The 16,910-nt window shown below is 38.7% G+C and overlaps 1 protein-coding gene across 6 annotated transcripts in view; it reads right to left on the bottom strand.

Annotated features, from left to right (window-relative positions):
* Window positions 1–16,347, bottom strand: part of LOC306762630 (calcium-activated potassium channel subunit alpha-1a) — a 147,345-nt gene extending 130,998 nt beyond the window's left edge. For all 6 annotated transcript variants that reach the window (XM_079249187.1, XM_079249185.1, XM_079249186.1 and 3 more), the window contains exon 1: window positions 16,041–16,347. In XM_079249187.1, coding sequence (XP_079105313.1) covers window positions 16,041–16,331 — 291 coding nt within the window. In that variant the 5' untranslated portion in view covers window positions 16,332–16,347. The remainder of the gene's footprint in view (window positions 1–16,040) is intronic.
* Between the last annotated feature and the right edge of the window lie 563 nt (window positions 16,348–16,910).

Here is a 16,910-nt window from a genome sequence, read left to right as displayed (position 1 = left end):
CTTTTTTAGATTTGTAGATTTAAAAACGGTCAGAGATTTAAATGTATGTGAACATCTCTAAAAGTTTGACTCAGATTATGAAATTTACACTTTACTGTTACTAAAATATAAACTTTGCAACATCTTCTTATTCTAAAATGAATGTTTTTAAAGAAGTTTTTATTTTTTTCCTTTCATGGCATGATTTTGTGATTACTTTATTGCTATAATAAAAACCACACATCACTGGCATATTTTACCCTTTTTATCCAGATATGAAACATAAAAGCAAAAATGTTTATATTCAGCAGAAACTCTTTCAAAAGTCTCTCCTTTTTTCTTACCAAATAAGACGGATTAAGATATCTTTCAAACATGCTCTCATATAAATAAAAACCTGTTACTTATCTTTTAGCTTTAGCTCTGATAGACCACCTGATTATCTACATATCAAGCTGCTGGTATTAGTAAAAGCTCAAAATGTTGGCATGACAGCAGCAAAAGGCATAACCTTTATGTCTCTTAGAACATATTTTCTCCAAACCATCTGGAGTTTATATTCACTTGTTTGCAGCTCTGGTGTCTTCCAAAATGTTTTTCTGTCACAAAGTGGCAGCACACGAAGACAAACCACCACCCCTGTGGCATACGCTGCCTAAATGTCAGGCTCCTAATACTGCTAATGGCGTGTGTGTGTGTGTGTGTGTGCACGTGTGTGAAAGGGTGTGTGTTATATGTGTGAATAAAAACAGCAGGACCAAGACAGGCCTTGAGAAAGCAGTAAATCACATTATGCATTGCAATCTCTATATATCACAGCCGCTGCCACTCTGCCCGCTGGCTTCTCACTGCTCTTCCACGTCCCTCTCTGTAACTCAGTCCTGTAAAAAGTAAGTTGGGAAACTCATGACATCTGAAAGAAACATTAAAAATTTCAGTGTTTGGGTTAATTAAATCTTTTGTGTGCAAAATAAAGTAGCAGCACTGCAACAAAGGAGCTTTTTTTTCTTTGGGTTGTTAGACAGGGGAGTCGAAACGGCTTGTAACAAATAGACTCGAGGACACTGAACAAGGCTAAGACAGATCCTCTTTATCTATTTATAACAAGGAGATGTATTTCCAGACTTGTGTGTCTTTGTTCCTATTGCCTAGCATGCATTTTTAAAATCACATAAATCCTGTATTTCTCTCATCCACATGCACATGTCGCCAAGAATGGGTTGCTTTGATGGACAGGGAGCATAGCGGTGACGGTCAGAGGCTGTGTTACAGAGTAATTACAGAGCAGCCATGTTTACAGGCAAGGACTAGTCCCACAGGAAGAGAAAACAATAACAGTATAGCATGAATAGGGTCTCTCTTCTATTCACTCAAATGTCACGCAAGTACAAGCATACGGCTAATTTCTCCTGCGACCCTTGTCAACTTTGACCCCGATCTTTTTGAGGCGAAGGTGAAAGGCTCTTTCTCTGGTCACACCAAAGTAGCTGTTATCCATTTCTGATCTTCTGAGAAAAGGTCAAAGGTCAAGCCCTCAAGGCAGAGGGCAAAATTCACCATAAGGTCCAATTAATGTGCTCATAAACTGTCCAAAGCAGACAGCCAAGGATTGCACCTTTTTTTAATGCGTTCCTGCAGTCTATCTTCCTCAATTGAACTCTTTTTTTTTTTTTTTTTAAACTATGCTCAATAATTCCAAGCAAATGGATTTATTATTTACATCCCAAAAAAAAAATGACCAACTAAATATGAATCGTGCCTGGCAAAAACCACATGCCATCACAATCACAGGAAGTATGGAGGTGACCAAGTGCAGCAGAGGTTCTGCTTGTTCTGCTTTTTAAAAGCTATCAGAGCACATGGCAGCAGCACTATTCAGACAAACCCAGGGAGAATGCCAAGCCCCAGTCCATCAGGTCAGATCATTCCAAATATTCATCTGATAAGGACATCAAAAAATGTATCACAGCCGGACTAGTAGGATGGAAAAATCTTTGTCATTCCAACTATTCCACTCTGCCATTAGAGTCTGCTGCAAACTAATTTTATCTCACTAATAGCAGCCTCATTGTTGTTTACTTGCTTTCTTTTTTCTGTTCTATTTTGGTCACCAGTGTGCCAGGAGCCCAGAGCTGTAGCTTTAATTAGACAATGAAAAGCAAAAGCTTGCCACTACTTCTGCTTCACAGTTAGGCAGTGGAACTGATGAAACATAAGGTGGATTTTATTGTAAACCGATCGTTCCACGTGTAATGTTCCTGTGGTTGTAGTGAATGCTGAGCATGTGTGATGGAAAGGAGTCAGTGACAGTGAAATGTTACATGAAGATTTGCAGCTGCATACTTTCAAGTCTTCAGCATGTTACCCAGCTCTCTGCAACATCGCGAAATGAGGCTTTACGTTAAAAGAATAAAAAAAAGATTTGGTGTCATGTCAAGCAGAAATGCAGGATGAATGTAAAGTGAAATCTCACTGCTAAATAACATATACATACATATGTATATGTTATTTAGCAGTGTATATGTTATATATATATATATATATATATATATATATATATATATATATATATATATATATATATATATACATACACATATATATATATATATATATATATATATATATATACATACACATATATATATATATATATATATATATATATATATATATATATATACATACATATATGCATATATATATACATATACATATATATATACATATATATAACATATACACTGCTAAATAACATATACATATGTATGTATATGTTATTTAGCAGTATATATATATATATATATATATATATATATATATATATATGTATATATATGTATATATATATATATATGTATATATACACACACATACGGTACACTTTTTTTTTTAATTCTTTTTTTAGTAAAAAAAATTACTAATTACTAAAAAAATTAGTAATTAGTAAATGTAATTTTCTTCAAATAACAGGAATATATCCCTGTGATGATGGACCGTGTATCTTGTTTGATGAGTGCTGGGATAGGCTCCAGCTTCCCAGTGACCCTTCCCTGGACTAGACGGTATAGAAGATGAATAAATGAATTAATGAACTGGAATAAATTATAACATTTCCAACATTTCCCAAATTATTCTTTTTTAAAACTGTCACATATTTAGCACATAGCAAATACTGTATTTAAGTTCTTGTTTAAACCGTAATGTTACACGTTATCTTTAAATAAATGGAAGAACCAGCATCTGTCATCAAAAACATATGTCATATGTTCATACATTTCATTATTCTACTCAGATTGTCAGCAACTTCTGGCATGCAAGCTGGACAAACACTTTAAATATACCTACATTTTGCTGAGGACCAAACATTCTTGTTATTCATGGGATCCATCACTTTCATTAAGTGGATTTTTAAGGCCTGTCAATTCTGAGCACTTGGGAGTTTCCTCCCATTGGCACCCCTTAGGCCAAAATGTCAGCTCTGCACATAATGTAATCTAATATGCATAATCTAATAAGCAGATTGCCGTTAAGTTTACTGAGCAAATGTTCCGGAGGGAATAACGTCTTTGCTTTTAGGTCTCCTTTCATAGTCTTTACAGAATTTATTTGCTGGGGAAGTAGCCAACAATTAAATTAATGATATCATGCCCATTGGACTGTAACAATAAGCAGAGCTTTGACTTCTCAGATGAGAATTTTGAAATATGTATATACATCTTTCAGTGTTTTAATACTTTCAGAATTTCTAGAAGAACAATATGAAATATTGCAGTATTTGAAGTTATTCTAAATTTTAAGGTATAATGTGTCTGATAGGCTCCCAGTTTTACACAACAGGGGCTGTGATTGTTTGCACTCACTGCATTAACGGACAGCAAGTCCTGCCATGGTTTACACATACTCCAGCTTCCACATTAGCATGCTGTTCACATTCCTGATTAGTTTAAGTAGAACAAATTAACCCTGCTGGTGTTATTGCTCTCTGTATTTGCAGCGCTGCAGCAGATCCACCAGAGCAGCTTCGTGTTAAAATGATAAAGTTTCAGTCTATCAAACATATTTTGCTCTGACAGCTTGCTAAATTAAATAACTGGCTACGTGAATTGTTGAGAATTTGCAGTCTAACTTTTAAAAGTCAGTCAATTTCCTTTTACATCAGCTTGAAACACAGTTATGTTGCATTTTTAAATTGAATATATCTAAATGTGTGATTGTCTCAACATTTAGTTACCTTACTGTTCATTATTTTAAAACACTAAACAGCACTTGAATTTAAATTATGTTTAAGGGCTTTTTTTTTTTTCCTTCTATCAAAATTTTATTAGCTTCTTTTATTGTAGCAAGCTTTTTCATCAGCATCTGTATTTGGTTATTAAAAACAAGATATTGTATTTGTAAAAGCAAATATGTTTAAAACCTCTAACTACTGAGTACCGCTGATATTGACATTTATGCATGAGGAAGACAGGCTTTGCCCAGTCTCCCATCCTGAGCTCTCCATGGTGCTGAAAATCCCCACTTGTGCAGAATTGCTGAGGCTTGTGGCCAGTATGCTTAATACATCCTGCCAACACACAGAGATGGTGCCGGGTGTCATCGTGGTCAATGCATTCCACGTCATAGATGAGCTCTGCTGACAGAATAACAGCCTCTGAATATTCGAACTAATCCCTTCCACTCCTCTGAACTATACATTACAACACAGACCACAAACTATCCAGAAACGTCTGCAGTGTGAATACTGATTGATACCAGTTTAAATAAAAAAAAGTTAACATTGCAATGATAGTTGCAGACAAGCAGACAAGGTGTTTTATTAATGAAACACATGGTAATAAACCGTTCATGCACACACCATGCAATGTGCTGTTTTGTCCATACTAAGCAACTTTGACAGGAGAATCGAAATGCTCATCCTGCTATTATTGAGCAAGCAATAGTGTCAATAATTACATTGGAGCAGCAGAAAAACCACACAGCAGCTGCACACAAAAGCCTCAAGAAACACATTCACTATGCCATCTATAATTCATGCACCTATAAAAAAAGGGAAGGGGGGAAATGTGTTAGGAAACACCGTGGAGCATCACGGAGATAAACATGGTCAGAGAGAGAACTAACTAGATCTGGATCGGAGGAGTAAAAGAAGCTAAACGGACAAGTTTGTCAGATCACAAAGAATGTCTTAGAGACAGAATTTTCTCCTTTTACATTGGACAAGATGGAGGTTGTTGTCTTTGGACCTCAAAAGCTCAAAACAAAATAGTCTAGTTACATAATTAATCTAGATGGCATTCATTTGGTTTTCTACTTCAAATATAAAAACAGGTTTCTTTCACCTGTCTATATTTACTGAAATGAGAAAAATCCTGTCTCTGAGCTAAAAACTAGCCAAGGCTTCTGTTACTTCAAGATTGCCATCCATCCATTTCCTGTACAGCTTCGTCCAATTCTGACAAGATAAAAATAAGATAAACTTTATTTATATAGCGCTTTTCATAGAAAACCTCAGAAAACCTGCAATGTGTGGAAAAAAACAAAACAAAAAGACAGTATAAATACACAGCAGTAGCTGGATTCACTAATTGTGAATTTGGATCCAGATAAACTGGCTGGAAATTATTATGATGGAAAAAGTACTTTGAAATGACTTTGTTGTGAACTGGCACCATGCTAATAAAGCTTTACTGAGTGATTTGAATTGAACAGAAGTCCAGTCGAGATACATGATGCAAAAGTTGACAATGTGTGATAAAGTATATAAGTATGATAAAAGACAAACCTAATTAATAATGCAAACCTGCTCAGACAGTTTAATATCGTTTATAAAACTCTGCAATGCTCTGTGGATTTTGTACATTGTTTCCACTGGAGTTAAACATTTTGTCTGAATTCCATTGTTTGCCAAAGTAAAGGTCATCTCTCATGTTTTAACAGCTTTTATTGACATGAGAGGTGATTGTCAATATAGATTAAATGTATCACCTGTCATTTTTTTCAGCTAGTGAGCCATGAAACTTAATACTCTGACGACTACTGATGTTTTTAAACCCTTGTTATAACTCAATGGCATCGGCTGTCATAGAGCAGTGTGGCAGTTCCACATTATCATCCATCTTTAATGAGGCATCCAGACATGAACCCATGCTCTCAGTGCATCAGTGGTACATGATGTCTACACATGTTGTCATTTGGAGCTCAGCTCTAGAGGCATCATTTTACAAAGCTCATGTCACTCTGAAATTGGTCTGTCTGGCATTGTTCATGTCTACATACATTTCAGCACATACAGAGGTATGTTGGGCATCGGAGGAAACCTGACTCAGAGAAGACCTTCTGGGATTTCACTTTTGCAAGCATCAAACAAGCCCGTAATTGACAGCTGAGCTATTCATTCTGTGCAACCACTCTGGAAAATGTCAGAAGAAGTCAAGAGGTAAACTCATTGTGCTGTAGCAGGCCGATGCACTTTTATCTGAATGAGGTTTAGCTTGTAGGCTGCCCTTTGTTGTCATTCAGACTTCCATTTCCCCTCCAATAACATTCACTTTTATCAGTGTATAGTGCTCACTTAACAAATACACACTGGAGTACTGCCACATGAGGTGCAGTACTAGCACCGTAGCGGGCCGGCTGTAACGGCAAGAAAAATCGGAGCCTGCTTTAAGTGTGCTTGAAGAATGACAATTAGCATATTAGCCTGGCCCCCTCTGAGGTTAACAGAGTTGTTGCTGAGGGCCGTGACTGTGTTGGTGCATAAACCTAACACTTTCCAAGCCTTCTCTGAGTATGGAGGCTCACAGACTTATGTTACAAAGAGAAAGCTCTGATCTCTCAATAGGAAGCATTAAAACTGCCTGCTGGGATCACTGAAGGTCACTGTCGTGTCCTCTACACGCTCACTGCCTCTTTGTTTGCATTGCTCAAAGCATCAGTTACAATATTAACTGTGTTTTGATGTCGGCTGATTACTGAGAGTCGGTGCTGGGTGGAGGGGAAGTGGAAGACGGCTGAGGGGAGAACAGGAGATGCCTGGTTCTGCCTGATAATCAGCATCACAAAAAATATAGTCCCAAAGAAGCCCATGTTGCTCTGTATGAATCTGGGATTCAGGGCAATGGCACAAAAAGTCAAGACATCCCTCATGATGAAGTTATACACAGAAAACACAACATAATAATAGTCTTATTGTATCCTGATCCAAACACAGAATAATAAGAAACTTGATTGTAGAAGTTCTGAAGAATTAGTATGAAGTTATTTGTCCTAAATCCCATCTTGCAGATGATTAAAGCAAAGAGAAACTTCAACTCTGATAATTATGTTGTGGCTGCAACATCAATAACATCATTCATGTGTAATCACACTTGGTCTAAAAGTGATATTTATCTGGAGTTTCCTTTAGAAGAAGACCACCTGATTCCAGTGGTGGGATTCATAAATTACAGCTTTAATCACCTTCCCTTGCATTTACCTTTTAAATACGAGCAATAGGAAGTGGTTTTATCTGTGTACAGGCTAAAGTTGATCTCAGCTAGATTTTACACCGAGCACTGGCAAGATGGGGATCTGTGGATTGTTTATGAAGTCATTTTTCTTACAGTCAGTTCCAGTGAAATCTAAATGAAATCAATGTCAAACAGCCAATGAAAAAAGTTTTTGTCATGGTGTGATGGTTTGTAATGGCTCTTTAGTTCCTGGTTTCCTGTTTTATTTTGTAGTTTTGTTCCACTGTGCCACATCTCCCATTTTGCTTCCTGTTTTTGATTTTCTGATTCAGTTCACCTGTTCCTTGTTGTTCCTTCTATGTATTCATACACCTTGGGTTATGTTATCATGGCTGGTTGATTGTTTGTGTTTGCTTGTTTCAGACTTTAGTCCATCCATCATTATCCTAACTGCTTAGTCCAAGGAAGGTTTGCGGGGAAGCTGGAGCCTATCCCAGCAGTCTTGAGTGAAAGACAGGGTGCACCCTGGACAACTTGCCAGTCCATCGCAGGGCGAGTTTAGTCCATGATTAAAATCAATTTCAGCATTTCCTGGGTTGCCTGCCTCTGTTTTTCTGCATTTGGGTCCACACTGTCCTCACCGTGACAGTTTTTGCTGTTATACCAATCATAAACACTAAAGTAAAAATAAAAACTAAGCTGGGAAACAACGAGTAAGAGCCACATACAAAAAACACAAAGGGAAATTCATATGGATTGGATGGGTGTCTGTCATTTATAGTAATTAATGAATAATCATTTGACATTATGATTGTACAGCTAGCAAGCCACACATACACACACCACTTCCTTTGATTTTAAGCCGTTTAAAGAAAACAAAAGCTGAGGAGCAAAGCATGTCGACATAAAATCATACACTATGATCCCAAAGGCTACTGAACTGCAAGCTAGCTATCTCTCTCATGCAGACCACCCGTGCCAGCTTAGGTCAGCCAGCCTTAAACAGCAAATATATATGCAAATGGTTTCCCTCTGCCAGTTTGAATAGGTGAGGATCAGATAGCTTTAGACCTATCACACATTTCCAATGATGGGGATGCCATGCTAACACTCTTCCCCTTTGTGGAGACAGGTATACCCTCCCTTTTCCAACCCCATGACCCTTTAACCTCTGAATACTTCCTGGGGGTGGTAGTTGTCCTTTTAATAGTCCAGTGACTGGCTGAAGAAGACATAACAGCATGACAGCAGGGGAGCACTGTCGGGGTGGGGATGCGGTTGAACTTCTGTGTCTGCCTTATGATATACATAGGCTGGCCTGATTTATGGCCTCTCCTTGTCTGTGGATTAACATACATCAGCAAGGCACACTACAGTTGTCCCTAGATGGCCATCAAATCAGGCACAGAGAATAAGGGATTAGGGCCTAAAAAAGAGAGCAATAACTCATGAGTCACACATTCCACATTAGGGGAGTATGAAAAAAGAAAGTTAATCAGCAGTGCTGAACTTAAAAAGTTTGGAAAAGCTCACATCTGCTGTGCATTACTAAAGATTAACGTCCATTTGTCCATCTGTTTAAAATGTTAAAGCGGAGAGATTATAATGATAACACATTCCCACACACACGCACATTTAAAAATGCCAATCGACTAGACTCCAGATGCTGACATTTTATAGACAAAGCAGTCAGTTAATTAGCAAACTAATGATTATGACAATAATCAGAAGTTGGAGTGTTATTTAGAAAAAGATGGGTGGGGATTAGCATGATTGCTCTGGGGACAACTGGTCATGCTTCACTCCAGGACAGCTGTGAGACACAATCATGCCTTCAAGTGTCAACAACACATGACCAGACGCATGCAACTCAACCGCTGGTCTGCCTGCACACATTCCTTTCAATACATTGAAAACTAATTGAGGTTCCAAGCCCAAAGTCACGCACAGTAATTCATCATCTATGTGCTCATTTGATCTGTGGGTCATTTCTTCATTACCTCTGGATTTTAATAAACCAGCGTGGGATGAACTGGGCAAGCTGGACCAAGCTGACCGAGGTTATAGAGAGCAACAGCTGACGGTGGGGTGTGTGTTGCTCTGGCGAAAAGCAGCTGGTCCGTTGCCAAGCACAAGGGAACACACAGACTCATAACAGTATCTCTCTGCAGGCACCTAAACAATCCATTTCTCTTAAAAAGCCGAACGCAGCGAAGAGTCTTCCGGCACACCTCGTTCACTGTGCCATGCGTTTTGTTTTTATACTGTTGCACAATGCAGCCAGCACTGGGGTGGCTTTGATTTATTTCACTGCAATGAAAGCCTTCGAGCATAAAAATCAATAGCAATCTTCAATTATGGAATATCCTCGGTGATGATTTAAAGCTCACTAAGGCTGCCATATTTCATTAGAGTCAGTCTTAAGATGGACTTCTAAAGCTTTAACTATGCACAGACAACAGTCAGAGAAAATGGATCCTAGATAGCATGTGCGTCTTCACACCTCTGCCATATAAATCAGAACATGAGTGGAATCTGACCTTCAGTGAAAAGGACCATCACACTCGTCATACTCATGAAACTACAGTTATCATCCTGCATCTGCCAAGTGACACTTTATTGAAGCAACAGTAAACAAATATGTCAAACAAAACTAGTACAAGTACAAAAAGGAAACGTTTTGGTATGTTTTGGATGGTATGGTTTGGTAATGCTCATTTACGTGTCAGCTGGCAGCATTCTTGCAGAATATTTTACAGCAAAATTTGTTCGAGTCAAAATTACAATTGCAATATTTTACAGCTGTCTTCAATTTTTTTCCAGGGATCCTTTAATTTTTTTTCCCAACAGGACAAATGTAAAGGCATTCTTACACACATTACAACAGCATGGCTGCAGAAGAAGAAGATATAGGCACAGAACTGGCCTTCTTGTATCAGAAAATGCGTAAAAAAAATACATTTGAGATGTGTTTTTTTTAGCACTGGAAATGAGTCAACTGGAAGTTGGCATTTTCCATGGCATAACAACTTCAGCGGCAACATTACTGAGGAATAAAAAGACAGAAAATCCACCTTTTTCTTAAATGTTTTACAAGCCTAAAAATGTAAAAACAGTTGTTCATGAACAGATAATGTCAAGTCATCTGGAATTACATAACAATCACAGGAAATTTTCTATATCATTCTCATCCTGATTTTTTTCTGATTTTAGATTGCATATTTATGCCCAAGACCGAACTTAAAATACATATGCACAAGTCACAAGAGTGAGATTTTTGCACCAATAAGAAAGCAGCATGAGCACACAGGTTTAGAAAGAACAGCTTCATTTCTCAATACTGTAAAAAAAAAAAGCAGTCATTTCAATTGGCATGTTTGTTGTCATAAAGATGTTTACACTCTATTTGGCTAACTGTGTACTAAACGAGAACCAGAGAACATGAACAAATGGTCCATGTCATCCAGTAGATCAGGAAGAAGAGGGCACGCAGCTGCACCGGTCTTCCTCTGCCATTCAAGCAGGAACAACTGCATGGCCCTGACAGCTGCTGGTTTTTGGGAACACAACAAACATAACTCACTTCAGTCCAGCTTCTTTTTAGGGCTGAACTTTCTCCCTCCTAACTCTTTTCAACAGTTTATGGTTGTTCTTTCAGTCTCAAGATCGAGCTTTCTACTCTTTTTAGAATCTGTCCTGCGTAAAGTAATGCACACAGTCGCAGCTGTTTGTGATCTGCACCACTTATGCACCAACACATGCCAGCAATGTGCAGAGCAGGCTGAATCTGTACACCATTAAACCCAGTGGTGAGAGGAGCATAAGAATTTCAGAATTGTATTAACTAGCAAATTAACACCTGCATTTTTAATTTCTTCTCTTGCACATAAACATTGTCCACAATCATGGCTGCTTTAAGGGGGCGCCTCTTGGACGGGGGCTACTCAAATTCTGTTTGGGTTTTGGCCGGCCCTGCAGCAGTCACTTTAGTCTGTTAACCACTTAAATACTAGTTTAAATATCTGATTTACTACCTGCAAACAGATCATGTGAGGAAATCCTCTTAACTTTTCTTTTTTATAAAGCCATGTTTTCACAGTTATTATGTGAAGAGGTCAATGGGGGAGGGGACCATTCATGTTTTAAATGAGAATGGTACCACAAGGCCTCCATATTTCTCCTCCCCACACAACTCAAACAACGGAGGCGTCATATAAGAACTGCTGGAGGTGGCATGATGCAGAGTACATAACTAAACCATTAGATAACCACACAGAAGTGAAGCAGCCCACCACAGAAAACTGCAGAAAACTGCACATATTCATAAAAATCACACTGCAGAAAGTACAGAGCCCGCTCGTTGCTAACAAGCCTTTCAGCACGTCTTCCTCCCCTTCAGTCGAGTGGCTGCGCCTGCATTTCTCCCACTAATTCATATGTGCTATGATTGTCTTGAGTGTGGCTTTCCCTTAGTAGGGAGCTCCTTATTTAGGATGTGTGAAGCTGTGTTGTAAAAAGAGAATGAAATAATGCAGCTCATCCAGGAAGCGTGAGGACTGGTGCTTGCTGAGGGACTAAGAAGCAATCGAGTTGCAAATGTGGTTGATATGTGGATTAAAAATGGCATTCGAGTGTTCTGAAACAACTGGCTGATAAATGTGACCCCTGAGAACATGGTGCTGTGAAATCTGTACGGGGTTCTTTGATCTTTTTTTTCAGTTCTGTGTTTAGCTCACCCAGGAGACAGTACCTTTAAGGGTTTATGTATATGTGTGTGTGTGTGTGTGCAACACAACTGTCTTTTATTGACAGTAAAAAAAAAAAAAAGGCAAATATCCCTGTTTCTTTAAGTTTTTTACTGCTTTCTATAAATCTCAGGCACCTTTTCACGGCTTTACAGTACAAAGAAAGAAAGGAAACAAGCTCCATGTTTCACAGTCACCATCTTTAAGCAGTCTCATTTCAAAGATCAACCTGCACATGTTACTTTGCAGCATCTTTTTATTTCATTTTTCCTCCCTGCATGATCTTAGGACTGTTCTCTAATAATCCTGGCAAACAGCAGGGCCATTTAAAAGAATTGGGATGCAGCTATGTGTCGGGGGGGCCGAGCACAGGGGGAGGACTTTACATATGCAACGCAACACCCTCTCTAAAACCCTTCGTCACCCTCACACCCTCTGTTTCCACATCCTCCTGTGTTCCCCCTCAGAGTTTCCACCTCTATTTCCTTGCCTGTGATTCCAGGTTCCCAGTAATACCACAGAAAGCCAACCACCGCCTCACGCCAGCAATGCATCCTGTTTCTGACACATGCCAACTTAGCTGGCTGCTCTAGTCAGCTGAACACGGATCTAGTTTCTCCTCCTTAATTCTCCTAACAAGCCTTTTCCCTCCACAGCCAAGTGTCAAGCCTACCAAAGTCACCTAACGGGAGGGTTTTGCCTTCCACACACAGCAACACAGAGGGAGAACGAACACAGGCAGGCTTTCATTTTCACCATTTCGCTTCATTTGCAAGGGATGAGATGCAACCAGATACCCACCAGCAATCACAAGATGGATACCTAATTATATTTGCATGGCTTACTTTCATCACTTTATTGGCAAGATTGTGAGAAGAATGAAGACTGGCATATGGTTGGATGCCACTTCTGATCCGTGAGTGGAAGAACATGACAGGAGGCAGACAACCAAGTAATGACTTACAGTAAATAGCACAATGGGCAGAATTTTCTTGGTAGATTATACTTTCTTCCCAGAAACATCTCTGGAGATTGGACTATATTTCTTCTCTTGTGCAATTCCTTTTTCTTTTGTTTGTTTTTATTTGTTCCTCCCACGTATGGCCAGCTGCATGAGTGGAAATCTCAAAAGTCATGAGGAAAGATGTGATTTCTATTATACCTCAAACCAATAAAGCCTTTATCCATTCTACATGTTGTGCACCATTGGGGCGTAGATGGACAGCAGTGCTTTCCTGAAATTTCTGGATATATACTAATCAAATCTCTCTATGATTACCAAATTGTAGAGTACTTGTAGCCTAGTGGTTACAAAAGTGGGCTTGGGTATGGTACCCAGGTTCAGGTCGTAGGTGTGCCAACAGAGGTTAACCCCTAAGGGCCCTTGTGCAAGGCGCTTCCCAACTGCTCCCTGACAAATAACAGAGTAATCTCTTGTACTAGAGAGAGTACTCTTGTACTTTGAAAGCAAAGCTGATTTCCATATCAAGATTGATAAAGTAATAATTATAAATTTCTACACAAACTTTAAAGGTATATAATAACCACTTTTAAGCTAAATAATAGCTTTATACTTCATATGTATTTCATTTAGGAGAAAAATTAAATAACGTTTCACACCTGAATGGCAAAAGTATCTGAACATGCAGGATTTAGCAGTTAATTATAAACTGTAACTCCAATCGGATGTTTCCAATGCACTGTTCAACCAGGAATAGGGTTTATTTTAACGTTTAAGTCTAAACTTCACAACATATTGATGGATGCATATCATGGAGCTAATAAAGCTAAAAGGAAACTTCTGATGACTTCAGAAAAGGAGTTGTTGTTAACTTTCACACAGAAAAAAGGTTTATAAAAACCACTTCTAAAGTAATCAACTAGTTCAACCAGTCAGATAGATTGTGTACAAATAGAGGAAATTAGATGAGACTGTTAACTTCAGAAAAAAAAAAAAAACTCAGATTATTCTAACAAGTTGTAAAATAGTCTGTGGGACATAAGAAATCCAGGGTTTCAAAGGAACTAAAAGCCCTCTCACTTTGATTCATTCTAACATTCATGACCCCCACCATCAGTAAACCATTTACCAACAATTGTGCTGCAAAGAAAAAAGTTGCTTGTCAAGAAGAAAATTTCTGACAAAAAGAATAGTTTATTAAGGATCAAATAAATAAACAATAAATAAAATTTTGAGAGATTTTTGCACTGCAATCCAGCAAAACAGCCTCATCTGAGAAATATGCTTGTGGTAGTCTAATGGTTTAAGTTGCCATCCAAGATGGACATAAGACAAGGAGTTCATGTGAGGAAATGTATGAATATCGAAGAAGTAAAGCTTTTTTGTAATGAGCCAAAACACTTTCAAGCTGATGTGCAGAAAAATCAAGACTCACTGGGAATGTTTGGTTGCTGTTATTGCTGCATAAGGAGCAATAGTTCCCATACTTGTTCTTCAGACAAATATGTATTCATATCAAACATCATTTTACAAAATATTTATTTATTATTATTATTATTGTTGTTGTTGTTGTTGTTGTTGTTGTTGTTATTATTATTATTAATAATAATAATACATAATTAAATTAAATGTTTTTATTTATTTGTTCATTTTAGTATTCTGAATCTTTTACAAATGTAAAACTATATCATTGTCAGCAAGTTTGTTTGGACAACAGGGTGGTGATCATTAGGTAAACGTTTTTTTGTTGTTGTTTTTTTTTAAGAAATTGGAGAAATATGTGTAATTAAATGCATCTGAAAACTTATAATAGTGATAAGGAACAAGACATATTTTGATTATTTATTTCCTGTAAAAGCACTGTCTCCGTCTGTGCCAAATGCCAAAGAGAAAAACCCAGAAAAAGGTCAAGGCAACCAAAAGGACACAACAGAAGAGTAGCAGCAGGAGGGACATGAACTGGATGCAACCCGTCAAGGATGAGGGTTTTAACTTAGCTGTTTTTGTCTCTGAAAATCCTCCGTTTGACTGCTTTCTATTAAACATCAGGCCAACTGTCACTGTGCTTGGCATTCTTAGCTTTACTGTTTAACATATTTATGGATCTCTTCACACTAAACAAGCATTAAAAAAAACAAAAAGAAACACTCTGGGCACCATTACCTTTAACTGTCCCTCTGTCCATCCAGGGGAACACTCACATTACACACAAGTGTGTGAGTCGTGTATGAACCAAATATGAATCAGCTATGATTCATCCACCCCCAGCAAAGTAATGGGCAGTCACCCATATTATCTTATTTCTATATTAGTCCTGCACACAGGTTACCTTCATCAGTCCACTGTGGCATTTAATGTGCGACAGAAAGCTGCAAAAAGAAAGAATCATGTCCAGAACTGCATGGTGCACACTATGTAAAAGGGGGCAGCAGCATGGATCTGCTGGAGAACTCCCCATGGGCCTCATTAGGTCTCAGAAGGTGAGCTGAGAACGATCAGGTGTTTGGTTGCATAAAACCATCTGAAATGCTTCCTGTCATCTGAGAAGTTTTGGAACCGTTTTGACATGAGGATAGATCTATGCAGGCAAAATAAAAATGCAGGAATCCCTCTTCTCTCATTCCACCCATATCTGTCATGCAACATCACCTCCCCTTCATTCAAGAGTGGGAGTAAACGGCCTAAGGAAAATAACAACCATGGTGTGTTCATTGCACAGGCACTGCAATAGGGATTTTATATTCCTTTACTGGTTGCAAAGAATCCCATTCAGAATGAAGGCCACTGCAGAACAAGTTAGACCAGTGGCACATAAAAACAGAGAACACACAGCGTTTGCATCATCACTGATTATGCATGACGGATTTAAGGGGATAAATACGGTTCCCATAGCAGCAGCCATACCTTGTTTTTAATGTTGCAGTGGCAGCATACAGTCCACAGATACTTGAGGGTCCTCCATAACAGGATGATGAAGAGACCCCCGAAAAACGTCACCATGGAAGAGGCGAGGAATGCCCACCACATGCGCTGTCCATTATCGTCGCATGGCACCTCAGACGAGTACGGGATGACAACGTCTTCCATCTTGGATATTAAGATTGAAGAGTCCGGATTTATATTATTATTGATATTGCTTGTCCTCATAGAGCTGTCGCTTCCATGGGGAACCGTGCCATCTGCCTCAGCTAGCATTTAGGAGCCTTGGAGAGCCTGTGCCAGCGTCCCCAGCCCCACTCACCAGCCATATTGCTTGGAAAATAAAAAAAAATAAATAAAAATAAAATTTAAAAAAAAAAAAATCCCTACTTGCTGTAGATTATGGACCTTTCTGTGCTTTAAACTTGCTTATTCGTGACTGTGTGCAACACCGCACTCACACGAACCGGACCGAAACAATGGGTCGGTGGCCCTTTGGAGAGAGGCATTTAAATCCGCAAGAATGACGAATCTATAGGCGCTTCTCAATCTGAGGGGTTTTCTGCCTCTTTCACGCCGTGTGCCATGACAGAGACGGCGTCGTGTGCAGCCGTCGAGGCTGCCAGAAATAACAGTACCCCCCCTTTTTTTTTTAACGTGTCGGTTAAAGTAAACACAACGGCAGAGTAAATTGTTGCAGCGTGTCTTCGGCGAGCCGACCTCTCTACCCGTCTTCCATTCAGGGATCCTGTCGATCAGCAGGCGCGGGATCGATACTACTTTCTTTCAGCGTCAGTCGACTGTGAACGGTTTGCAGCAAAGCGACGAAACAAAAAACAAACCAATAAACAAGCA

The sequence above is a fragment of the Telmatherina bonti genome (genome assembly GCF_933228915.1).
Source record: "Telmatherina bonti genome assembly, chromosome: 11".
NCBI classification, from domain to species: Eukaryota; Metazoa; Chordata; class Actinopteri; order Atheriniformes; family Telmatherinidae; genus Telmatherina; species Telmatherina bonti.
The sequence above is the reverse complement of the archived record's forward strand: the minus strand, read 5'-3'. Positions and strand labels throughout refer to the sequence as shown.